Source organism: Akanthomyces muscarius, chromosome 1 (assembly GCF_028009165.1).
Source record: "Akanthomyces muscarius strain Ve6 chromosome 1, whole genome shotgun sequence".
NCBI classification, from domain to species: domain Eukaryota; kingdom Fungi; phylum Ascomycota; class Sordariomycetes; order Hypocreales; family Cordycipitaceae; genus Akanthomyces; species Akanthomyces muscarius.
In genome coordinates, this window is record NC_079241.1 from 4,107,320 (window position 1) to 4,127,407 (window position 20,088).

Here is a 20,088-nt window from a genome sequence, read left to right on the forward strand (position 1 = left end):
GTTATCAGCATCAGCCACAGCGCTCCAGGAGCTAGAGGCGTGTGGGAATCTCAACTGTCGCCCCGCTTGCCATGACGGTTGCGCATCCAGGTAGTCCACGGTCGTTGCAGGAATAGATGGAAATATCACTGATGCAAATTGCAGATGCAGATATAAACGGCATGAAGACGGACGCATACGTGCATTAATTTTCCCTCGTCCTGCAGCTGCGCCGCCCGCATTGTGTAACGAGGGCAGCGACCTTTCCCGTCAAGCACTACCGGGTAGGGGGGAGGGTTATTAATAATATTGTTAGTACAACACCACCACCATGAGGACAGACACGGCCCAGGTTCGAGCACTGGGGACACACGACCACTAGAATAGCGCTTAAAATGCTTGAGTCTGTTGCCAAGTTTTATGTCCAGGCTACTGGTGTCAGTATCGAAGGCTTCGACGGCAGAGGCAGCCGGCGGCAAGGAGAGCGAATCGCCACAAGCAGCACAGTCACATAGCGCGTTTTTTTGTTTTGTTTGTGTTAGTGGTCAGCAAGATAACAAGGCTGCCTGCTGACGTCTGACACGTGCTGCTGGTACGGTGATGAATGTGGAGGCGGATACGACAAACAGGCGGCTCGCTGTGCCAAAAAAAAAAAAGACCATTACGGTAGGAATAAGCAAGCTTTCTGCACAGACACACTCGTCCGTCCTCGGCTACTGCTATTCGAGGGTCGACACGTTGGAAGTACTGGGGCGCGACGACCGTGTTTTGCGTGTCAAGAGTTCGGCCACTTTGCTTGGGCTCAATTGCTGCTAGTTTGATCACGTCCAACCTACAACGATCCCCCCTTTATGTAATTAAAATAGCACTTTACGAAGAAACAAAAAAGAACCAGCATCTGAACGACTGCTCTGTGCGTGCTTGATAGTGTTTCTTTGGGGGCCGTGGTCCAGTACTACGTACAAAAGATGCTTTCGGTGGTGTGTGCTGGATCTACGGCCGCGCTAGACTTGGGATGGGGGTCTCTGCTGAATCGGCGCGCCCCCCCTTCTCCTCCCATCGTGTACATGTGTGCGGTCGAAGATTCGTCGGTTCTGCTGCGGGTTGAATTTTGATTTGTTTTGTTCTGCTGCCGACGAGAGGGTCCGCCCAGCGGTCGCACAGCTGCACATCATCGTCGCCATGGACTGTCGGCGTTGGGAGTGTACGTGGCCACATACACTACCGGTAGGTACAGTGCCCAGCCGCCTGCCAGCACAGAGGGAAAAAGCCACGCGAGCCTGGACCAGCTTGGACGGTATTGCTGGTGGGCCGGATGGGCAGATGGCGTTGTTGACAGATTGGCAAGTCAAGCAGTGGCGAGAAAAGGACCAGTTATAACCACTGGAACAAGGGAACAAGGCGCTCGCTGTGGCAAGCCTGCCGAGAGATAATTCGACAAAGTACCGTTTCAGTGGGCTTGTTAGTTGGGCACCACGGGGCACGTAGCGTCTACCTGGATCTGTAATAGGCTGTCGCATGCCAGCCTGGCCAGCCTGGCCATCTTGTTACCTTGGGTCGTGGAGGACGAGTGCCGTGTCGTCGTCTGCCACACGCCCACCCTCTCGCTTTTTTTCTCTCATTTCCCTCCCCTTCCTCCTTCTCCCTCTTCCTCTCACTCCTCCTTTGCCCACACCTCCTGTCGGCGCGTGCTGCAACCTCCACGCCTCTACCAACCCAGCATCCAATTTATCGACACACCCAAAAAAGTCCACGTCCAGGGGTTTTCTTTCAACATTTGATCTTTCTTGATCGGTATACTGTGTTGGCTCGAGGCAAGCTTCGCTTTTCCCGTCCGCTTTGCCTCGCTCCCCCGCAAACGTTGCGTTCCACCGACTTTTTGCGTCCGCCACTCCCGTTTACGAAATCCCTCGTGCTGGCTGTCGTGGGCTGCCCGGCCCTATTCTGTCCCCGCCAACGCGGTCTGCCCGAACGCATTGGGTGGACGAACACTGCCACCCGCACAACAAAAATCATCGTTGGCATCGCGTCGCTGTCGGTTGTTGCTTCATTCCCATCGCCGCTTTGCTCCCTTCGAATATCGGCCAAGTCGCCGCGCGCTCATAATCGGTAGCCGTTTCCGTGACACATAAGCTCGTTGCCAGCAAGAAAAAAAACAAGGTCAACTCTGGGCCCACGCCGTCGTCTGGCCCGTCGCGTCGTACTTGCCCGTCCTCATCGAGCACATCTCCCACCGGCAACTCGATACTGCGTGCAAAATGTCAACACTGGGGCCGTCCGGCTCCAATGCGCATGCCGCCTTGAATTTCTCCCAGGCTGGCCTTCGTCGCGGCGCAGGCTTCCCACCATCGCACCCGAACCAGCCTAACAAGCAGTCTCCCGCGCCCCATGCTGCCTCCCCCTACCAGTCTCATGCCTACACGCCGCAGCAGCCGCAGCAAGGCACGTATCAGCACATCTTCCCTCCGAACCAGATGAACGCCAATGTCCCCAATGGACCCTCACGCGGCCCGAATCCGCACCTCCCCAATAGTCTCGCCGCTCAGCGCCAGCGTGGTGCTCCCTCGCGCCAGCAGATGCCAAACCCGTCGCCTATGCTTTTCCCGGGCGCCATCACCCAGTCTATACAGCACGACCCGATTCTCTCTCACCACCAACAACAGCAGCACCAGCAACACCAGCAACATCAGCAGCAACCTCACCAGCAGCAGCCTCATCACCCGCAACAACATGGTCACCAGAGCCATCAGCAGCAGGGCCAGCACCAGCAGCACCAGCAGCATCAGCACCCTGGCCACCCGACTCATCCTTTGACGGCGCATCACAGTCAACAGAGCCACCAAGCACAGCAATCGCACCAACACCAAAACCAGCAGCATCAGTCTCATCCAGCCCATCAAAGTCATCCTGGCCACCCCAGCCATCTGACTCATCCACAGCCTGCGCATCAGAACCACCCGCTGCACCAGCCTCATCAATCGCTCCAGCAGCAACAGCAAGCTCAACAACAACAGCAGGCGCAGCAGCAGCAGGCTCAGCAGCAACAGCAACAGCAGCAGGCGCAACAACATCAACAGCAGCAACAGCAGCAGGCGCAGCAGGCGCAACAACAGCAGGCGCAGCAGCAGCAGGCTCAACAGCAGGCGCAGCAGCAAGCACACCAGAAGCAACAATCCCAACCCCAGCCTACGCCTCAACAACATACTCCTCAGCCCCAGCCACAGCAGCAGCCTACGCCTCAGCAGCAGCAGCAATCGGCCCCCCCAAGCCAGCAGCAATCGCTACAGCACCAGGCGAAGAGCCGAACGCCGCAGGCGCAGCAGACTCACGCGACTCCCCGGACTGCTCCAGCTCAGCTCCCGCAACAACAAGAGGTTCATACTGTTGAGGATATCGACATGGAAGGCCAAGGAGAGGCTGAAGATCCCAATGCCCTGGATGCCAAGCTTCGCAACGACCCCTCATTTGTGCCATCACAACCTATGGGTGAGATGATGTCGCCGCCTCCTGAAGGCGGCAGCTATCCTACGCTGGAAGCCGTGCAAAAAGCCGTTCTTCGATACTGTACCTCTGTCGGCTATGCTATTGTCATTGGCCGGTCCAAGAAGACGGTACCTGGATTAAAGAAGGTTTTGTTTGTTTGCGACAGAGCTGGAAAGCCCCCAAGTCGCGTCAGCCCCGAATTCCGTAAGCGCAAAACTTCATCTCGCAAATGTGACTGCCCCTTTGGCTTCTTCGCCATTGAGCAGCGCACACAGTGGACTATTCGTTATCGACCCAACCCGCAGCACTTGACGCACAATCATGGCCCTAGCGAAGGTCCTTCTGACCATCCTGCTGCCAGAAAACTGGACAGCAAAATGGTCGCCGAGGTCAAACGTCTCAAAGAAAATGGTAGGCTTGTTAACGCCGTTCATCTACAGACTCATGCTAACTGTAAAGTAACAACAGGAGCGGGCGTGCCGGAAACCCTGCAAATTCTGCAGACTGAAAACCCTGAATGCCACCTCCTCCCGAGGGACATTTACAATGCGCGAGCTGCCATCAACCGAAATCCTACCAAGGTGGCTTCGGGCATTGCCGAGAACCGACCAGCGATATATACCAAGACGCCACAGTCATCAGAGGACAAAATCCGCTCTGACCTACGACGCGAGCTGTCCAAGGCCCACGAGGACATGAAAAAGATGGAAGAGGAGAAGCAAAAAGAGATAGACTCGCTCAAGACCATAATCAAGGAAAAGGAGCAGCTTATCACGAAGTTTGAAATGTTCATCGACATATGCAACGAAAGAGTCATGGTTCAGCGTGAGAGACTTGCAGGACAGGAGCAAGGGGGCGCGGGTGGAAGCAGTATAGTACCGTGAGCTGTGAGGAGCGGACGGGATGAAAGTTGAAGAGCCAAGAGCAACGGGCCTGTCTGGAACAAGCACTCCGGAAACATGATTCTGCATGGCTACGATAATTTGATCGAACATGATTTTTCTTTTTAAATTGGCTGGATGAGCCAGGCGGAGTTTCTGGGATTGGGCTTGGGTGTTTTCTATATATTATACAATGTCATCGTCAATGTGCGCTGAAGGCGGCAAAGCTCGTGATTGGGAGGAGATGGGAGCATATATTGGTGGCACAGGCCGGGCAGAGTTCAGGTCTACGAATATGATTTGATTAAGCTATTTTTGTTAGTTTCGGCTGCTAAGCCGAGGACACAATGCAAGAGCGGAACCTTGAGAATCTTGCTTTGCCCTTTGTCGTGCAGTCACTGTGTAGACGGATGGGCTGTTCGAGATGCCGTTGCTGTTCGGTGACGGGTGTGCGATATGTGGCCGAAGTGCGAGTTGGGCTTTCGCAGCCTGTCAAGCTACAGCTTCAGAACTCGATGGTAAATGTGATTTTCTCATTTTGTTTTATTTGATTTGCTCTGCCGCCGAGTAGTGCCATCACTGTGTAGTCGGATCTGCTTGATGCCCTCGTGGTACTGTGACAGGTGTGTGACGCACAATCACGGTGCCAGCTGGGTCGTCGCAGCTCGTCAAGCCACAGCTTCCAAACCCACATGCCACGGCGCGACGAACCAGGCTTGCTCAGGGCGCGCCGCGCACCCCACCACAAGTCGCGTACCTTGCCGCAGCCTAATGGGGTCTGGTCTTGTACCAGTACTGGGAGGTACACGCTACGGAGTACTTTGTTCTTCATTTACTTACTGCCTAGTTTGGCGTACCGACCTTTGTACCCAAAAAGTAGCACACACCTCACCTCCATTTCCAGCATCGCACCCTGGCATTGCGCAAACACCCTAATTCTTCTAATACCTCTCCTTCTTGATAGGCACAAACTGGCCGTCGGTTCCATCGGCCTGGATCTGTGCATAGAAAGTTTGACGTTTTCCCCCCCTTTCTTCCTCTTGCCGTTGCCTTTCCCCAGTCGCGGCACCGATACCCCCCGTCCCGTTTACAGCGCCCCTGAGATTGTTTGAAAAGCGCAAGCTTCCCGACTCTGCTGGCCGACGCAACCGCTCTCGAGATTTCTTCCTCGCGTCGAACGTTGCTTCGTCTTGCCATTTGCTGCTAGGAAACAGCACGATATACTCTTTAATCTGGACACCGATCGGCTGCGATACAAGCTACAACCGGATATGGTCTGTTTGACGCTCTACTCTTCGCCATAAACCTTTGACCTTATATCGCCACCCGACGTGGTCTCTTCTCTTGTTGCGGCAACCCCTATCTTAATACGCCGCCATGGAGGTCTCGTCACCACCGGCGTCGGGGCTCGTCTCCAACGGCCTCTCGTCGCCGGCCCCTTTCCCGACCATCGAGCCGGAGCGCGTGCTGGATCACCTCGTCGCCGTCTGCGTGGTCGCCCTCGGTGCGAGCAAGGAGGAGCTTGAGCAACCAGGCAGCCTGCTGCACAGCTCTCGACACCCCGAGACGCTAGCTCGCTGCACGCGATTTGCCAACGACAACCAAAACGTGCTCTACATTCAAAAGGACATTGCTGCGTCTTCCGCCGTTGATGCTGGAAGCGACGTTGCCGGTACGTCATCTGGCTAGTAGCTCACAAGAACGCCCTAGTCATGCAGTCTGTGCTGATAGCTAACTTCACGTCTCGAAACAGTCCCCTCGTCATTCCACTACACACTTACGACCGAAATCTTGTCGTCTGCCACGACCGTCGCGTCTCTCGTCCTGCTAAAATCACCACAGCCCATCGACCCGATTCGATCGCTCACATCCCAAATATTCATCACCAACTTGCCCGGACCGGCTGCCCTCAATGCTGTCGTCGGAGAGCAGGGCACCAGTATTTCTCCGTGGGAGGTGCTACATTCGCAGGTGCACCACGCTTTGGTCCCGTACTTTGACGCCAACACTAAGAGCCAGCAAGCTGCCAACGGGCTGCGTGGCCGCGCTGATGTCGACGCAAAGACCGGGATCCCCGTCACCAAGAAGAGGCTCAACGATCTGGAGCTCAGCCTGCTCCATCTCCAGCAGAACGTCGATATACCCGAAATCTCTTTAACTTTTCACTCCATGGTCCAGAGCGCGCTCGAAGAAGCCGACGCTCGCCATGGCCGACCGTCCATCGATTCTATACCACCGACGCTCCTCCAAGACAGCTCGTTCCTCAACCGCTTGCAGGCCAATGTCAACACATGGATTAAGTCCATTCAGGGCGTTACCAAGATGACCAAGGACCCGTCATCCCCCACCAACCAAGAGTTCAGCACCGCAAGCCAGGAAGTCAACTTTTGGTTGTCCATGGAGTCGGCTTTGGAGGGCATCGAGGGACAGCTTCGCAGCGAGGGTGTATTGCTGACCCTGGAGATTCTCAAGCACGCCAAGCGTTTCCAAGCGACTGTCAGTTTTACGGCCGATACTGGTCTCAAGGAAGCCATGGAAAAGGTGCAAAAGTACAACCAGCTCATGCGAGACTTCCCACTAGATGAGCTGCTGTCTGCGACGTCCCTACCCAAGGTCCAGGAAGCCATTTCTCAAATCTTCAATCATCTCAACAAGAAGCTGAGAATTTGCCCATACCCGATCCGCAGAGCGCTGCCGCTGGTCGAAGCCATCTCTGCCGATTTGGATGATGTACTCCACCGACTGCTTCCCGGTACGGAGCTGGTCAACCTCGACTACCAGCAGTTCCAGACGATTATGCGCACGTGCGACGACATCTTTCACACGTGGGAGGACAACATCAAGGAATTCACTAATGTCGCTCGTGAAGTGACACGTCGCAGAAACGAAAAGTTCATTCCTATCAAGATAAACAAGAAGCATTCGGAACTTGAGTCACGCATCAAATATGTTAGCACCTTTCGTGATAACCACGAGCAGCTCCAGCGCACTATTGTCAATGTCCTTGGCCCCAATGCTACCATCACCGGAACTACGGAGACAACTACTACAAACGGCATTGTGATGGAGGAAATGGGTGACGTTGACGCCGTCGAGGAGGTGCAGCAAGCTTGGGAAGCCCTGCAGAATGTTGACCTCTTGGACGTTACCGAGCAAGGCAAGGAACGCTGGGTCCTGGCAGAGAACCTTTACAATGAGCGCACGACAAGAGTAGAAAACTCTATTATTGCGCGCCTTCGTGATCGCCTCGCCACTGCCAAGACGGCCAACGAAATGTTCCGCGTTTTCTCCAAGTTCAACGCTCTTTTTGTGCGTCCCAAGATTCGTGGCGCTATCCAGGAGTACCAGAACCAGCTTATGGACCATGTCAAACAAGCCATCAACGGTCTCCACGAGAGATTCAAGCAGCAATACGGCCACTCGGAAGCCCACGCAATGGCTCAACTGCGCGACCTGCCCCCCGTATCTGGTGCCATTATTTGGGCTCGCCAGATTGAATTCCAGCTAGATGGCTACATGCGCAAGGTAGAGGCTGTTCTTGGTCCTGACTGGACTATCCATGCTGAAGGCCACAAGCTTCAGGAGGAGAGTGAGCTGTTCAAGCACAAGCTCGATACTGGTCGCATCTACGAGGCATGGCTTGCAGATGTCGGTCGTCGCAAGATCTCCATCTCTGGCCAGCTATTTGACATCGCTCGCGTCCGATCCGCTGGCGGCATCTTGGAGCTTGCTGTCAACTTTGACCCTCAAATTATTACTCTCTTCAAAGAGACTCGAAATCTGACGTGGCAGTCCTACTCTGTCCCGCACGCTGTCACCACTGTGTCCAAGGATGCCAAGCGTGTCTACCCCTACGCTGTCAGTCTCATGGAGAGCGTCAGAACCCTGTCCCAGACGCTTCGTCAAATATCTGTCATGGGCGAGGAGTCTGTTCTGCTCAATGGCTATCGCAACGACGTCTATAAGCTCATTGCTGACGGTGTCCCTCTGCGATGGGAGTCTTTCATAAACTCCCATGAACTCTTCTACACAGATCAGCGGCAGACGAGAGCACTGCTACCTGGCGCCAACGACTACGGCCTGTCGAAGAACACGGAAAGTAAGCACGGCATGTTTATTCGTGGATTTGCGGCAGCAGTCTCTGTGCTACAAACGAAGGCCGTTGCTTTGAGCTACATTCACACCACAGTCGAACAGGCTCTGAAAGAGCTTGGCTCGTGCGACTATGACTCTTCTGCCTTCCAGTCGAGACTTGACACTATCCAGGCTGCCGTCGATCAGCTGAACCTGGAGCAATATGTCAACCTCGAATTCTGGGTGCGTGATCTGAATAAGAAAATCCAGGCTGCACTGCTCGACCGTCTGCACACCGCCATTCAATCGTGGATTGCTGCGTTTGAAGACGAGACATCCGAGGGCACCCGTCGCAAAGTTACATCTGAAGATGAGCTCAAGCCTGCAGGACCAACAATGAAACGCCTCGTTCTGGAAGTAGCCATGCGCAATCAGGTCATCTATCTCGACCCCCCCATGGAGTACGCCAGAGCTAGCTGGTTCTTGCACTTGCACAAGTGGCTCGGCATTGTATGCAATCTTCGTAAGATCAAGGCTGCTCGCTACCAGATGAGCCTCAACACTACCATCACTGACGAGCCTCGCTTCACTCATCTGCCTACTGAGTGTGCGGATACACTCCAACGTGTCTACGTCTCTGTCGAAAAGAAGCTACAAGAAATCAGCGCCTACGTGGACAAGTGGCTGCAGTTCCAGTCGCTCTGGGATCTTCAGTCTGAGCAAGTTTATGACATGCTTGGTGATCATCTCCCACGCTGGCTAGAGTGCTTGCAAGATATCCGAAAGGTGCGCACCACCTTTGACACCCAGGAAGTCAGCCGCTCATTTGGCCACCTTACCGTTGATTACGACCAAGTGCAAACCAAAGTCAACGCCAAGTATGATCAGTGGCAACAGGAAATTCTAATCAAGTTTGCTGGCCGTCTTGGAACTCGCATGCGCGAAGTCAATGCCGATATTGAAAAGGCTCGCAAGAGTCTTGAAAGTCAGAGCTCCGACACCTCATCCACAGCACAGGCGGTTCAATTCATCACTGCCGTTCAGACCTGCAAGAGAAACGTGAAGCTGTGGGCTCCGGAGATTGACATGTTCCGCCAAGGTCAGTCTACGCTTGTTCGCCAACGGTATCACTTCCCCAACGACTGGCTACACATTGAACAAATCGACAGTCAGTGGGAAGCTCTGAAGGAGATTCTCGAAAAGAAATCTCGCGTTATGGAGGAGCAGTCAGATGCCATGCGGGCCAACATTATTGCCCAAGACAAGCTTGTCAGTGGACGCATCGCAGAGATTGTGGCCCAATGGAACGAGGACAAGCCCGTCTCTGGCACAATTCAACCGGATATTGCTTCTGCGACGCTGAGCGGCTTCGAGACTCGTATTTCCGCCATCCAAGAGGACCTGCAACAAGTCATTAAAGCCAAGGAAGCCCTCGACCTGCCTGGAGGCGCAGACAATTCACTTGAGGCTACCTTGGAAGAAGTACGCGACTTTCAGTCTGTCTGGTCCAACTTGTCCACAATCTGGGCCAACTTGAACGAAACTCGAGACATTCTTTGGACAGCTGTTCAGCCCCGCAAGATCCGTTCGAAGGTGGACGACCTCATCAAGAGCACCAAGGAAATGCCCAGTAGAATGCGCCAATACGCTGCATTTGAACATGTCCAGGGCATCCTTCGTGGATTCCTCAAAGTCAATCCCATTCTATCCGACCTCAAGTCTGATGCCATCCGCGAGCGTCATTGGCACAAGATCTACAAGCAGATTAAGCCGCAGAAGCGCTTTTCTCCTAGCTCCATGACGCTCGGTGATGTTTGGGACCTGAATCTGGTTGCCACTGAAGTCATTGTCAAAGACATTATTACCCAAGCCCAGGGTGAAATGGCCCTCGAAGAATTCCTCAAGCAGGTCCGTGAGACCTGGCAAAACTATGCTCTGGAAATGGTCAATTACCAGAACAAATGCCGGCTCATCCGCGGCTGGGACGATTTGTTCGCCAAGTGCAGTGAGAACCTGAACTCTCTGCAGGCCATGAAGCACTCGCCCTACTACAAGGAATTTGAGGAGGAAGCTGTCTCCTGGGAAGACAAACTGAACCGAGTCCACGTTCTCTTTGACGTCTGGATTGACGTACAGCGACAGTGGGTCTATCTCGAGGGTGTCTTTACTGGCAATGCCGACATAAAACATCTCCTTCCTATTGAGTCTGGCCGCTTCCAAAACATCAACAGCGAATTCCTGGCTGTTATGAAGAAGGCCAACAAGACTCCTTACGTGCTCGATGTTCTTAACATCCCCAATGCTCAAAAGTCTCTGGAGCGTCTGGCCGAGATGTTGAACAAGATCCAGAAGGCTCTCGGTGAATACCTTGAGAAGGAACGTGTATCCTTCCCTCGATTCTACTTTGTCGGCGACGAAGACCTTCTTGAGATGATTGGTAACAGCAACGATACTCTCCGTATTGCCAAACACTTCAAGAAGATGTTTGCAGGTCTTTCCGGCCTCATCATGGACGACGAGACAATCATTTCCGGATATACCTCCAAGGAAGGCGAAGTCGTCATGCTGAAGAAGGAAATTTCCCTGGCACAGACGCCACGCATCAACGACTGGCTTGCTTTGCTTGAGAGTGGCATGAAGACTAGCCTCGCTGAACTCCTTGCAGAGGCTGTTGAACAGTATAATCCCATCTTCCAGACCGGCACGATTGACACCACCGCACTCCGCCAGTATATGGAAGTTTTCCCCAGCCAGATCGTGGTTCTCGCTTCTCAGGCTGTCTGGACGACTGCTGTTGAAGAATCTCTTACCAATGGCGGCCAGACTCTCCAAGAGCTCTTTGAACGAGAGGTTCAAATTCTGCGTGTGCTTGCCGACACCGTTCTTGAGGAGCTGCCCGTTATCCTCCGCAAGAAGTGCGAACAGATGATCACCGAGTGCGTCCATCAGCGAGACGTGATTGAGAAATTGGTGGCCGCCAACGCGGATTCACCTACACACTACCTCTGGCAGCTGCAGATGCGCTACGTTTACTCACCCCAGGGCCCTGCCATTGATCGCCTGCACATCCTGATGGCCAATGCTAAGCTCAACTACGGCTTCGAGTATCTCGGTGTCCCCGAACGCCTTGTGCGCACACCTCTTACGGACCGATGCTTTTTGACGCTGACACAGGCCCTTTGCCAACGTCTTGGTGGTTCCCCTTACGGACCTGCCGGTACTGGTAAAACCGAATCCGTCAAGGCACTTGGTGTGCAGCTCGGAAGATTCACTCTCGTTTTCTGCTGTGACGACACTTTTGATTTCCAGGCCATGGGTCGTATCTTCCTCGGTATCTGCCAGGTCGGCGCTTGGGGTTGCTTTGACGAGTTCAACCGTCTCGAGGAGCGTATCCTGTCTGCCGTTTCGCAGCAGATTCAGAACATTCAGCTTGGCCTGAAACGCGGTGGTGAGAATGATGACACACAGATCGACCTTATTGGACGTCAACTGCGCGTTAATGAGAACACGGGTATCTTCATCACCATGAACCCTGGCTATGCAGGCCGTTCCAACCTGCCCGACAACTTGAAGAAGCTCTTCCGCAGTGTTGCCATGTCGAAGCCTGACAAGGAGCTCATCGCCGAAGTCATGCTTTACTCTCAGGGTTTCAACCAAGCCAAGAAGCTTTCCAAGCAAGCTGTTCCGTTCTTCGACATGTGCTCCAAGCAGCTCTCCAAGCAGGCTCATTACGATTTTGGACTGCGTGCGCTCAAAAGTGTTTTGGTCAGCTCTGGTGGTCTCAAGCGCGCTCGTCTCACCGACGGCAATCTTGGTGCAGAAGAACTTGTCGAGCCCGAAATTATTGTGCAGAGTGTCCGTGAAACAATCGCCCCCAAGCTAATCAAGTCTGATGTCGATATTATGACAGGCATCGAAGGCGAGTGCTTTCCCGGCGTTCAATATGTGCCGGCGAACTTGCATGCTCTCGAGGAGGCTATTCGTGCGATTGCGGCCGAGAGACATTTGGTCGTTACTGATATATGGATGACCAAGATCCTCCAGCTATACCAGATTCAAAATATCCACCACGGTGTCATGATGGTTGGAAACTCTGGTAGCGGAAAGTCGGCCGCTTGGAGACTGCTGCTCGACGCTCTTCAACGCGTCGAGGGCACCGAAGGTGTTTCTCACGTCATCGACTCCAAGGTCATGTCAAAGGAAGCCCTCTATGGTAACCTCGACTCCACCACTCGTGAGTGGACTGACGGTCTCTTTACGAGCATTCTGCGAAAGATTGTCGATAACCTGCGTGGTGAGGATTCCAAACGCCACTGGATCGTCTTTGATGGTGACGTCGATCCCGAATGGGTTGAAAACCTGAACAGTGTTCTCGACGACAACAAGCTGCTCACCCTGCCTAATGGTGAGCGTCTGAACCTGCCCTCCAACGTCCGCATCATGTTTGAAGTTGAGACCCTCAAGTACGCCACTCTGGCTACTGTCTCTCGTTGCGGTATGGTTTGGTTCAGCGAAGAAACTGTTACGCCCAACATGGTCATCACGCACTATCTCGAGTCGCTGCGCAACGTGCCGTTTGAGGATCTTGATGAAGACAGTGTCGCCACTGGCCAGAGCGCTGCCAAGACACTCGCAGTGCAGAGCCAGGCTGCGGACCTTCTTCAGGGCTATCTCGAAGGCGATGACTTTGTCATGCAAGCCCTTGAAAAGGCTGAAAAGTATAACCACATCATGGAGTTTACCGTTGCTCGTGTGCTCACCACGCTGTTCTCTCTTCTCAACAAGGCTGTTCGCGACACGATTGAGTACAATGGCCAGCACTCTGACTTCCCTCTGGAATTGGAGCAAGTCGAGGCTTTCCTGCCCAAGAGACTACTACTCGCTCTTGTCTGGGCCTTTACTGGTGACTGCCCGCTTGGTGACCGCAAAGCCTTTGGCGATGAGATTTGCGCCTTTGCCAACTTTGGCTCCCCGCCTCTGGACGGTTCCAGCTCACTCATTGACTTCGATGTCAATCTGCCCAAGGCCGAGTGGAACCCGTGGCAGACTCAGGTGCCATCTATTGAGGTCAACACCCACTCAATCATTCAAACTGATGTTGTCATTCCTACGCTGGATACTGTGCGCCACGAAGACGTTTTGTACTCTTGGCTGGCCGAGCACAAGCCTCTCCTGCTGTGCGGTCCTCCCGGTTCCGGTAAAACAATGACACTCTTCAGTGCCCTTCGCAAGCTGCCCAACATGGAAGTCGTCGGCCTCAACTTTTCTAGCGCCACTACACCAGACCTCCTGATCAAGACTTTTGAGCAGTACTGCGAGTACAAGAAGACATTGAACGGGGTTATGCTCTCGCCTACGCAGATTGGACGCTGGCTTGTTGTGTTTTGCGATGAAATCAACTTACCTGCCCCTGACAAGTATGGAACTCAGCGCGCCATTTCCTTCCTACGTCAGCTTGTTGAGCACAACGGTTTCTGGCGCACATCGGACAAGTCATGGGTTACTCTGGACCGAATTCAATTCGTTGGAGCTTGTAACCCTCCCACCGACGCCGGCAGAACGCCCATGGGCGCCAGGTTCCTGCGCCACGCTCCTCTTATCATGGTTGACTACCCCGGTGAGCTGTCTCTCAACCAGATTTACGGCACATTCAACTCGGCCGTGCTGAAGATTATCCCTGCTCTTCGCGGATATGCCGAGCCACTCACGCAATCCATGGTTCGCTTCTACCTGGAGTCGCAGAAGCGCTTCACGCGCGAGATCCAGCCACACTACGTATACAGTCCTCGTGAACTTACTCGCTGGGTGCGTGGTGTCTACGAAGCTATCAAGCCGCTCGAGACGCTGTCAATTGAAGGTCTCATACGCATCTGGGCTCACGAAGCTCTCCGTTTATTCCAGGATCGTCTCGTGGCTGAGGACGAGCGCAAGTGGACTGAGGATTCAGTTCGCAAGATTGCTTTACAATATTTCCCTACCATTGACGAGGAAAAGGCCCTTGGAGGACCGATCCTATTCTCTAACTGGCTGTCAAAGAATTACATCCCCGTTGATCGCGAGCAATTGCGAGAATTCGTCAAGGCCCGTCTCAAGACTTTCTGCGAGGAAGAGGTTGATGTTCCTCTCATCCTCTTCAACGACGTGCTGGAGCATGTGTTGCGCATTGACCGTGTGTTCCGCCAGCCTCAGGGTCACTTGATTCTGATTGGTGTCAGCGGTTCCGGAAAGACGACCCTTTCCCGCTTCGTCGCCTGGATGAACGGTCTCAAGGTGTTCCAGATCAAGGTCCATGGCAAGTATTCCGCCGAAGACTTTGACGATGATTTGCGTGAGGTCCTGCGCCGCTGCGGCTGCAAGGGTGAAAAGATTTGCTTCATCATGGATGAGTCCAACGTCTTGGATTCTGGCTTCCTCGAGCGTATGAACACTCTGCTTGCCAACGCCGAAGTCCCTGGTCTATTTGAAGGCGACGAATATGCAGCCCTGATGACTGCGTGCAAGGAAGGTGCGCAACGCCAGAACTTGCACCTGGACTCCCCGGAAGAACTGTACAAGTGGTTCACGCAGCAGATTGTAAACAACCTGCACGTTGTCTTCACCATGAACCCACCGGAGGATGGTCTCTCTTCCAAGGCTGCTACCAGTCCCGCCTTGTTCAACCGTTGCGTGCTCAACTGGTTTGGAGACTGGAGCGACCAAGCACTGTTCCAGGTTGGCCACGAACTTACCCAGTCTATTGACCTGGATAAGAGCAGCTGGTCCGCACCTGATACTGTGCCTGTTGCTTATCGCGGCCTCGTCCTGCCGCCCTCTCACCGCGAGACCATTGTCAACTCTATGGTGTACATCCACTACTCACTCGCGAGATACAACGAGAAGCTGTACAAACAACAGAAGAAGATCACTTTCCTTACCCCACGTCACTTCCTGGACTTTGTGGGCCAATATGTCAAATTGTACACTGAGAAGCGTGAAGATTTGGAGGAACAGCAACGCCATCTGAATGTTGGTCTCGAGAAGCTGAGAGACACTGTCGACAAGGTGCGCGACCTTCGAGTCAGCCTGGCTGAGAAGAAAGCGCAGCTTGAGCAGAAGGATGCCGAGGCGAACGAAAAGCTGCAGCGCATGGTTGCTGACCAGCGCGAGGCAGAACAGAGGAAGAATACGTCGTTGGAGATTCAGGCTTCTTTGGAGAAGCAGGAGGCGGAAGTGGCGTCGCGAAAGAAGGTTGTGTTGGAGGATCTCGACAAGGCCGAGCCCGCCGTCGAGGAGGCCAGGGCCAGTGTCAGCAACATCAAGCGTCAGCACCTGACTGAAGTTCGATCCATGGGTAATCCGCCGCAGGGTGTCAGACTTGCGCTGGATGCCGTCTGCACGCTGCTTGGCCACAGAATCAATGACTGGAAGGCTGTCCAGGCCATTATTCGCAAGGACGACTTTATTGCCAGCATTCTCATGTTTGACAATGGCAAGCAAATGACCAAGACGCTGCGAAACAAGATACGCAACGAATTCTTGTCCCTTCCCGACTTTACCTTTGAAAAGGTCAACCGCGCCTCCAAGGCGTGCGGTCCCCTCGTCCAATGGGTCACTGCTCAGGTCAACTACTCGGATATTCTCGACCGCGTTGGCCCCCTAAAGGAGGAAGTTACGCAGCTTGAGGAGCAGGCTCTGCAGACGAAGGCCAACGCCAAGGCTGTTGAGAACAATATTGCAGAGCTTGAGTCCAGCATCAACACTTACAAGACCGAATATGCTGCACTTATCAGCGAGACCCAAGCGATCAAGTCGGAAATGTCCAAAGTCCAGTTCAAGGTCGACCGCAGTGTCCGCCTGCTGGATAGCCTCTCCTCGGAACGTACCCGATGGGAGGAAGGTAGCAAGTCTTTTGAAACCCAAATCAGCACCTTGGTCGGCGACGTTCTGGTTGCTGCCGCCTTCCTTGCGTACAGTGGTCTGTACGACCAGCAATTCAGAAAGTCCATGATGGATGACTGGCTCCACCAGCTCTATCTCTCTGGCATCCAGTACAAGTCGCCTAACCCCGTCACCGAGTACCTGTCAAGTGCCGATGAGCGCCTGGGCTGGCAAGAAAACTCACTGCCAGTGGATGACCTTTGCACCGAAAACGCAATCATCCTCAAGCGTTTCAACCGTTATCCGTTGATCATTGACCCCTCTGGCAGAGTTACGGAATTCCTGCAGAAGGAGTGCAAGGATCGGCGCTTGACCGTAACCAGCTTCCTGGATGACACGTTTACGAAGCAACTTGAATCCTCGCTTCGTTTCGGTAACCCCATCTTGATTCAGGATGCCGAGCACCTTGACCCAATTTTGAACCATGTTCTCAACAAGGAATACCAGCGCACTGGTGGTCGTGTCCTTATCCAGCTTGGTAAGCAGGAAATTGATTTCTCGCCAGCCTTTAAGCTGTATCTCTCGACCCGGGATCCATCAGCCACTTTTGCTCCCGATATTTGCAGTCGTACCACCTTTGTCAACTTCACCGTCACGCAAAGCAGTTTGCAGACGCAATCGCTCAACGACGTCCTCAAGTCGGAGCGTCCTGACGTGGACGAGCGACGTTCCAACCTCATCAAGCTGCAGGGCGAATTCAAGGTCCATCTGCGACAGCTGGAGAAGCAGCTCTTGCAGGCCCTCAACGAGTCGCGCGGTAACATTTTGGACGACGACAACGTCATTGAGACGCTAGAGACGCTCAAGAGAGAGGCGGCCGAAATATCTGCCAAGATGAGCAACACGGAAGGCGTCATGGCTGAAGTGGAAGAGATTACGCAGCAATACAGCGTCATTGCCCGAGCCTGCAGTGCTGTTTTCGCTGTGCTCGAGAACCTTCACTACCTCAATCACTTTTACCAGTTCTCGCTACAGTACTTTTTGGACATTTTCCAGTCTGTGCTGCACAACAACCAGAGTCTGGCCAATGTGACCAATCACAACGACCGTCGGGACATTATTGTCAAGGAATTGTTCATCAACACCTTCAAACGCACAGCTCTCGGGTTGCTGCAAAAGGACCGTGTTGCGCTGGCTCTGTTGCTTGCACAAGCGACGCCGTACAAAATGGACAAATCTCTTCTTGACATGGTGCTGGACAAGAGATTCGAAGGGCGCGATCTGTCTTCGAACCCCGAGGCGAGAGACGAAGCCATGGCCGAAGCGAGAAAGATTGGCGCGCTGAAGGAGTTGCTCGATGAAGTTGCCACGTCCGGCTGGGATAAGTTCTTCACCGAGGAGCTTGCCGAGAATGCTGTACCCAAAATCTGGAGCGACAGTGCCAATGCCATGGACCAAGCCCTGCTTGCGCTCCTGCTGGTCAAGTGCTTCCGAATGGATCGTTTTGTGCCTGCGGCTGAGCGCTTTGTCTCACAAGTCTTTGGAGCCGAAACATTCGATATTGTGGAAGATCTCAAGAATACGGCCATGCAAGTGTCTGCTACGCTGCCGGTTGCTCTTGTGTCTACGCCTGGTTTCGATGCTAGTTACAAGGTGGACAATCTGGTGGAGAGAGTCAAGGTCAAGTGCACCAACATTGCCATGGGATCCAATGAAGGACTGGCGAGCGCCGACAAGGCCATAACGAGTGCGGCAGAGACGGGATCATGGGTCCTCGTCAAGAATGTTCATTTGGCGCCCACGTGGCTACAGAGCCTGGAGAAGCGCATGGACTCACTAAACCCGCACAAGGAATTCCGTCTCTTCCTATCCATGGAATCGAGCCCCAAGATTCCGGTCAACCTGCTCCGTGCGTCGCGCGTGCTCATGTACGAGCAGCCTGCAGGTGTTCGTGCCAATATGAAGGACTCGATGTCGTCCCTGTCGACGCGAGCCACGAAGAGCCCGGTGGAGAGGTCGCGTCTTTACCTGCTCATCTCGTTTTTGCACGCCGTTGTGCAGGAGAGGTTGCGATATGCGCCTACCCTTGGGTGGAAGGGTTTCTGGGAGTTCAACGACAGCGACTACGAATGCTCTGCTTTCATTATTGATACTTGGCTGGACACTGTGGCTGGCAACCGCACCAACATTGCGCCACAGAACATCCCGTGGGACATGATTCGGTACCTTGTGACGGAGACGTATGGTGGCAAGGTGGATGACGAGGGCGACTTTGGTATGCTGCGACAGCTGGTGCACCAGATGCTGACGCCTGCGGCGTACGATGTGGACCACAAGCTTGTGGAGGGACCAGATGGCGGACTGACGGTGCCATCAGGCACGAGCCTGGAGGACTTTGTGGCTTGGGTGCACAATCTGCCTGAGCGTGAGCCGCCGACGTACCTGGGCCTGCCGGCGAATGCAGAGAAGCTGCTGCTGGGCGGGCTGGGACGCAGCTTAGTTGAGAATGTGCGAAGCGTGACGGAGATTTTGGATGAGGGAGAGCAGCTGATGGCTGATGGCTGATGCATGAGATATACCCCGAGATGACGGAGGAGAGGAGCGTTTGATTATTGTATAAGATTGTACTTGTTTCTTTTGTCGTTAGATTATACAAGGAATAAAGTTTTTTTTCTTCCATTTTTGACTTGGCAGACTGAAGTATGTGTTGTAAAAAGACAAAGAAGGCGAGGGCAGACGAGGTGGTGAGGACAAGGTGGTGAGGACGAGGTGAGGTGGTGAGGTGAGTGGAGAAGATCGGAGAGGGGCCGGGTGTCCCCACAAGTCCGGGGAGCTTGTGGCCCGTGTGTGCGTTGTGCGTGGTGCGTGGTGTGTGGTGTGTGGTGTGTGGTGCGTGGGTAGAGTGAGATTGGGATGGATGGTGGATGATGGATGGTGGATGATGGATGGTGGATGATGAATGGTGGATGGATGGAGTGATGCGTGCTAAATCAGAGGGGAAATAAAACGTTGATGAGACAGTGCGACGCAAGTGTGTGGAACTTGGCCAATGAGCAAAGGCCATGGGCTATTACAAGTGTTCTTTTTAAGCAGAGGCCAGAGGCTACTGGTACGCTGGCAGTGGTGCACTGTCGCTCTTTGTAATGAGCAGTCTTTGTTGGCTTGGGCAGGCTTCCGCGATGTAAAGAAGTGGCTGCATGATGACCTGCCGCAGGGAGAGAGGCATCTATGGTTTCCATCTAGAAATTGCGGCTCAGTAGACAATGGCACATGAAAATTGGCATGTCAAAGAAAGTCGAGGTTTATTCGAGTACCAATCGTGCAGTTTGGGTGGATTAAAGTTTGGTGGGGGGGGGCAAAACGTCAAACTGACGTCGGGGATTGTGGTGGTGGCGAGCGGGCATGCATGCAATGCAGCAAGAGCTGACGCCAGCCCGCCCAAAGAAAGGTGGCGGCGGCACGTCCACCCGTACATACCTTACCTACAGTGTAGGTAGGTACCTAGTTGCCTACCTAGGTGCTAGGTAGGTAGGTAGGTCGCTTTGCATCGGCGATGAAACCGAGCCTACGAGACGAGCCGGACGTGAAAAAGTGTGGCTGCACTGCTGCAGCAAAGTATTGCAGCTGGAAAAAGAATGAAAAAAAAAAAAAAAAAATGAAGCGAGGGAATGCGTACCCGGTGCCGCGTGGTCGAGTACTGGTAGAGCGGCAACACCAGAGGATGAAAGCGCGGAAGCCAGTCGCCCAGTCATGTTGAGTGAGGCCAGTGTGGCTTGAAACATTGCCTGCTACAGGCCTACTGAGTAACTAGCTG

General features: G+C 53.7%; 2 protein-coding genes across 2 annotated transcripts; both read left to right on the plus strand.

Annotated features, from left to right (window-relative positions):
• Nucleotides 1-2,237: 2,237 nt before the first annotated feature.
• Nucleotides 2,238-4,346, plus strand: LMH87_006392 (uncharacterized protein; the record flags this gene model as incomplete). Its single annotated transcript, XM_056204272.1, has 3 exons — nucleotides 2,238-2,996; nucleotides 3,096-3,873; nucleotides 3,931-4,346. 3 exons carry the CDS (start codon nucleotides 2,238-2,240, stop codon nucleotides 4,344-4,346), a joined length of 1,953 nt encoding a protein of 650 aa, XP_056059645.1.
• A 1,374-nt stretch (nucleotides 4,347-5,720) lies between these two features.
• Nucleotides 5,721-18,839, plus strand: LMH87_006393 (uncharacterized protein; the record flags this gene model as incomplete). The annotated part of the gene is made up of 2 exons (XM_056204273.1): nucleotides 5,721-6,015; nucleotides 6,097-18,839. 2 exons carry the CDS (start codon nucleotides 5,721-5,723, stop codon nucleotides 18,837-18,839), a joined length of 13,038 nt encoding a protein of 4,345 aa, XP_056059646.1.
• Nucleotides 18,840-20,088: the final 1,249 nt, after the last annotated feature.